General features: G+C 35.9%; 1 protein-coding gene across 1 annotated transcript; it reads left to right on the forward strand.

The window, feature by feature from the left end:
• The first annotated feature begins 1,442 nt into the window (after positions 1-1,442).
• LOC115234803 (annulin-like) lies at positions 1,443-5,439 on the forward strand. The gene is made up of 10 exons (XM_029806145.1): positions 1,443-1,598; positions 1,710-1,776; positions 2,260-2,612; positions 2,715-2,847; positions 3,093-3,322; positions 3,454-3,806; positions 4,061-4,324; positions 4,443-4,522; positions 4,719-4,860; positions 5,074-5,439. The coding sequence occupies exons 1-10, from the start codon at positions 1,443-1,445 to the stop codon at positions 5,402-5,404; spliced, it is 2,109 nt and encodes a 702-aa protein (XP_029662005.1). The 3' UTR covers positions 5,405-5,439.
• The last annotated feature ends 561 nt before the right edge of the window (positions 5,440-6,000 follow it).

A 6,000-nucleotide genomic window follows, 5' to 3' on the forward strand; every position in this document is an offset into this window, starting at 1 on the left:
CCCACAAATTTGGGGGCTCATCCAAGATCGAGGATCCGAGATTCAAGATTCGAGATTGAAAGTCTGAAGAATTGATCGAGGTTTTTACATACGCGTCACGAGAAGACGAAAAGACAATAGTACGACGTAGACTGAGATTCGTAGTGGAAAGTGAAGAAAATTGAACAGAGTGCTGAGTAACTGATTGTGAGTGTTAAAGAAACAACCAAGCGCATTAGCTGAGTGCGTAAGTGCGTAAAAGACGAAAAAAAAGGAGCAAATCGCAGCTTCTATGAAAAGCCGTTAAGACGTCAAGAAGGACGCATAGGGCGCTGTTTCACCGCCATATTGCAGACGCTGCGTGACAAGCGGGTAAAACAAGGAGGCGAAGGGTTGAATTCGAAAAACGACGAAGATGAATTTCTGAAGTTGTAAAACGAAAACGTTATCGAGAATTGGCCATAGCAGTTGAGTGCGTATGTTATTCCATTTTTCGATAGTGGCAGTGTATGCATACCGGACGGCCATAGTAACTGAGGAAATGGGAAGTGTCGGAAGTGTGTGTCGTGGGAAAACGTGCAGTGCTAACTTCTTTCTTTGGAAAATGTAACGCGGAAGAAGGGCATCATGGCGACGAGGGACGGATCGACGTGGATAATCTATCGGCAGACGAATTTCGAACGAAATTGGAAGAGCACGGACTTCCAACAACTGGTAGCAAGACGGTTCTACGAGAACGACTAAGGGGTGCATTAGAGGAAAACAACCCCGACGACGATGATGAAGCTGAAGATATAGATTTGTTGACTGTAGCACAGCTAAAAGACCGATTGCGTAACCTCGATTTAAAGATAAGTGGCAATAAAAATGTATTTTGTACCAGATTGAAAGCCGCGATAGGCATGAACGAAGAAAACGATGAGGAAGAAAACGAATCAGTTTCTAATCATGATACTACGAGAGTTTTGCAGCAAGCTTTAAACTTCAAAGATGTCGAGGATTTCTTGGAAACCTTCAGTGGTGATAGAAAATAAAACGGAAAATAATGGATTGACTATTTCGAAGAAACTGCAGAACTGTATGCCTGGACGGGTGTTCGAAAAATAATTTACGCAAAGAGATTAAATCTAACATGACGTATATTTGACTTAAATACAAAAATATTTCAATTAGAGAAATACAAAGAAATAGTAATTAGTTGGACAAATTTAGTCAAGTCAACAACTTTTTTTTTCTTAGTGTAGGAAAACCGAAAGAATGGTACAAGCATGTTGACATACTGCAGCAATATATCAATTTATCATATAATTGAGCTATTAAGACCACACCTTTCAATCTATTGATTGGAAAATCCATGTTTTTGAAAGAAAACCTATCTATTTTCGAGAAATAATAGAAATAATAGAAGCAGAACTGATATAGAGCGTTTTAAACAAGAACGCTGTGAGCTCCGTGATAAAGCCATGGAAAATATCAAGCAGATACAGGAAAGTAATAGAAGAAGCTACAGAAGACGCAAAGCTGTTACTAATTACAAAATCAGAGATTTGGTAGCAATTCAAAAAACTCAGATTGGACCAGGCCAGAAATTGCACTCTAAATTCTTAGGGCCTTACGAAGTAACATTTGTCTTGAGAAATAATTGCTATTTGGTGCAAAAGTGAAGTGAACATGAAGGGCCGAACCGGACGAGTACAACTGATTACATGAAGCTTTGGCCTCGTTATCAGGATTTTGAAACAGACTCAGAACATAACTCAGACCTAGAAAAAGATGACATTTATGAGAGCATCGAAGGCAATGTTCCCTGCAGGATAGCCGTAGTGTCATGGATGCTGAGAGAGAGCGAGAGAGAGAGAATGTAGTGGTATTGATACTGAGTGAAAGATAGAGAAAGAAAGAGAAAGACAGAGTGGAGGGTTAAAGGTCAAAGGGCGAGAGACAAAAAAACAGTTAGTGTATAGCGACGCGTGAACGTGCAAGGAAGCCAAAGACTTAAGCCAAAGATTTCTTATATATACTTATATATACTTATATATACTTATTATACTAGCTCTTATATATACTTGTTATCATAGAATAAATTCCTTCGCATATTTTCCTTCGTATATTTCAATCTTGATTACCTTGATCCTACATAATGTTATTCCAAGATTTTTACAAATATTCATCATTTAATTATTATTTGATATTGCTATTTCCATTGAAATATAGAATTCTTCTTTCTCTTCCCATATTGTACTACAACTTTTATTATTTCAAAAATATTGTTGTTTATAGGGGATGATTTATTTGGCATTCCAATATTGACGGTTCAAAATGTTGATCCTTGCATTGAAGAGAACGGCGAGAATCATCGGACATCCAAATACGAGCTGATGACCCGTCGAGATGACAGAGCGAGACTCGTTGTCAGACGTGGTCAGGCATTTTATCTGCATGTCAGCCAATCTCGACACTTTTGTTCTTTCATCGATGAGATGTCTATCGTCTTCATTCTGGACGGCATCAAAAGGCCGCAATACGGAGATGGGACAATGGTGGCAACCACTCTGCTCCGTCCTGGAGAGATTTCCAAAACTGCTTGGCAGGCTAACATTGATCCTATAGACCATCGTTTGTTAAGGATAAAGGCAAGTCGGAAGCTTTACAATACTAACATGCAGATTTTTTATTACTAGAAATTTGATTCTGATTGAACATATGATTTCGTTAACGAAAACTGTTGCTTTTAGATTGTACCACCTGCAGATGCGATTATAGGCAAATGGAAAATAAAGATCAATACCAAGTACAAGCCAACTGAAGAAACTGCCAGTTACACAATGGATCATCCATTTTATTTAATTTATAATCCATGGTGCAAAGGTATTTGTTCGCAAATATCTTAATCTCTTTTGTTTTTCCACAGAATGTTGAGCAACATGTCACGCAAGTTTTCGAAGTTTTATGTTATTGCTTTATAGTAAACAACATGAAGAATCTTTCTTAATTCCATAGAAAATTATAGATTACCAAAAAAATAATAATTTCGGTTATATCAAGAAGCTATAAATTGAAAAATTGCAAGATATTGGCAATCTTGAATTTTGCACAAAATATTTTCTCTTTAGACGACGTGCATTACTTGGAGGGTGAGGATGAACGCCAGGAGTACGTACTGATGGAGGATGGTTTAATTTGGCTCGGAAATCGTAAAGATATGCGTAGCATTAAGTGGAAGTACGCACAATTCGATCAAGATATTTTGGATATCGCTTTGTACCTGATGAATCAAGTCTGCAAGGTTCGAGTTTCCGATAGAAACAATACCATCGTCATAACACGTTGTTTATCCGCTGCGGTAGGTTATCATTTCTCCCGTATTTTGAGAAATAATTTTTAGAGTATACTCTCTATCTTTCGAAAATATGAGGAAAGTTGCGTAAAAATAGAATTGTTAGACTGTCTTTCATATGTGCCATTGGTTTCTAGGTGAATTCCAACATAGACAATGGGGTAGTGGCGGGAAGATGGTCGGGTTATTACAAGGGTGGCACACCACCTACGTGGTGGACCGGCTCGCAAAAAATACTTCAGGAATATTACAAAACGAAGAAACCAGTCAAGTACGGACAGTGCTGGGTTTATGCCGGTGTGTTGACGACGATTTGTCGCACTCTCGGTATACCCTGTCGACCGGTGACCAACTACTTGAGCGCTTATGATACTGACACAGATATTGAGACTGATACTGACACATATATTGAGACTGATACTAAGGAAAGTCTGACCGTGGACTATTTTATGAATGCTGAGGGCGAGATCAAACGAAAGGATTTTATATGGTAATTTGAAGGAAAAGATAACGGTCAACTTTTAATTATGAATCACAAACAAAAGTGAAAATAGCTCTAATTAAAATAGACATAAAACATATACGAAGAACGATTAGTTTTATCAATCAGTATATAATCAGCGTAATCAGCTATGTTGATATATGATTATGATGATATTAATTAAAAATTTAAAAACTTAATGAAATTAAAGAAGTAGATTTATTTAAAATATCCGAATTTTTTTCTTCTTTTTATTCTAAAAGGAATTTCCACGTCTGGAACGAGGTGTGGATGAAACGATTGTTTCCTGATTATTCAGGGTGGCAAGTGATCGATGCCACTCCTCAGGAATTGAGCGAAGGATCGGATCGTATTGGACCAACCTCCGTGGCCGCCGTGAAGAAGGGCGAAATTGTATTTCCCTACGATACCGCGTTCCTCTGTTACAAGACGAATGCTGACATGGTTTCCTGGCTCTACGACGGGCCTGCACGGCCCTTAAAAATAATTCGCACGGATAGGCACAGGTATGTGCAAAACATATTTTATTTTTATTGTCAATATATGTCATTCGTCTTCGATTGTTAAACCGATAATTAGCCTAATTAAATTGAATAATCAGACACAACGGTATTTTTGTTACAGCATCGGCCAATTAATTAGCACAAAAGCGGTTGGAAAGTGGTCGAGGGAAGACATCACGCACACTTATAAATATCCAGAAGGTAAATAAATTTTTAAGAGAAAATTGTGCAATGGAAAGGAATGTGTCATATTCCTTACTCAAGAAATAATTTATTCATAATTTTATAATGCTACAACCCAAAACAATGTATTGATTTTATTTTATAAAATATTAATACATTAATATGACATCTAGTTGGCTACTAATATAAATTGTATAAGAATCATATCTCATAGGTTCTGATGAAGAACGTGCTGCCACGAGGAAGGTGTTGCGTCAAAGCAAGTCTTTATTAAATCGTTATTATCTCAACGAGGAATTCGACGATGTTATGTTCACTTTTAAACGCGACGACATCATAATCGGACAGCCATTTAGGTACTTAGTTTGTTAATAAGACTAATTTATTACGTTCGCAATATTTTCTAAATAATGTAGCACAACTTGACGATACAACTTGAATTGTAAAATTCTGCAAATTCTGCAATCTACTTTTCTCTACAATTTTATTTTAGAGAACTATCGTTTTCTTAAGGCTTTATTTTATTGAGTATAACATTTATTCATAACTTTGTCTTTATTTTTTGATAGTGTTGTACTATTGGTTAAAAATCGGAGTTCAATAATGGAATATCGCGTGTTCGTTCTTCTGAGAGTGGAGATGGTCTTGTATACCGGTCAGGTGGGCAAATCGACGGAGAAAACATACTTTGGCGAACTAGCCCGACCAGGAGAGCTCCTGGAAACTCGCTTGGACATTTCTTGGGAGAAATACAGCCCGAGATTGTTAGACCAATGCAACTTCATCAACATCACCTTTTTCACTACCGTGTTAGACGTGGACATGAAGTACAACGTGCAGGATGACTTTGACGACAGTTTTATAGTCAAACTGGAAAAAAGTCGCAGTAATTCTGAGTGATCGCGATATTTTCGAGGATAATAATTTAACATGTCTTTCTTATATTTTTACATGATTTATATACATATTAATTGCGTAATAATAATTTTCCAGTGAATACAATAGAAAAAGTATTAATTTACGTGCGATAATATACACGAAGTTATGATATATAATATGCAGAGTAGTGGAAGTGTAAAATTAATTACATTTTTTTAATTGTATAAGTATATATATTCGAGTTTGATAAAAAACGAGAAGAATTGTAGAGAATATACGTTTTTATAATTTTTCTTTTAACTAAGCAAGTATTATTATTTAAGCCAAACATTTATCTCAAATCATGAAAAAATCAAACTAGCAATAAGAGAAACATAAAGTGTGCTCATTTCTTGATTATAACTCGATTGCAAAAAGGCAGAACTGTAGATAAATAAGATATCAAATTAGATAAGTTAAGTGCACAATCAAAACTATTATTTATTATCTTTTCTTATATATGGTTTTATTATTATTATATCTTATTATGATGTATGCTATATGAGTTTATAGAATGTATTTTAAGAAAGCGTAACATTATATATATCCACGCATTATTTTATATACACATAAAATAA

Source organism: Formica exsecta, unplaced genomic scaffold, assembly GCF_003651465.1.
Source record: "Formica exsecta isolate Colony F162 unplaced genomic scaffold, ASM365146v1 scaffold207, whole genome shotgun sequence".
NCBI lineage: Eukaryota > Metazoa > Arthropoda > Insecta > Hymenoptera > Formicidae > Formica > Formica exsecta.

Excerpts from the sequence above, each read along its gene's own strand:
- LOC115234803 (XM_029806145.1), top strand. The coding sequence starts at position 1,443 with ATGGAAAATATCAAGCAGATACAGGAAAGTAATAGAAGAAGCTACAGA. Across the intron at positions 1,599-1,709 it reads AATTCTTAGGGCCTTACGAA|GATTTTGAAACAGACTCAGA; the intron begins GTAACATTTGTC and ends CCTCGTTATCAG. Across the intron at positions 2,613-2,714 it reads ATCGTTTGTTAAGGATAAAG|ATTGTACCACCTGCAGATGC; the intron begins GCAAGTCGGAAG and ends TGTTGCTTTTAG.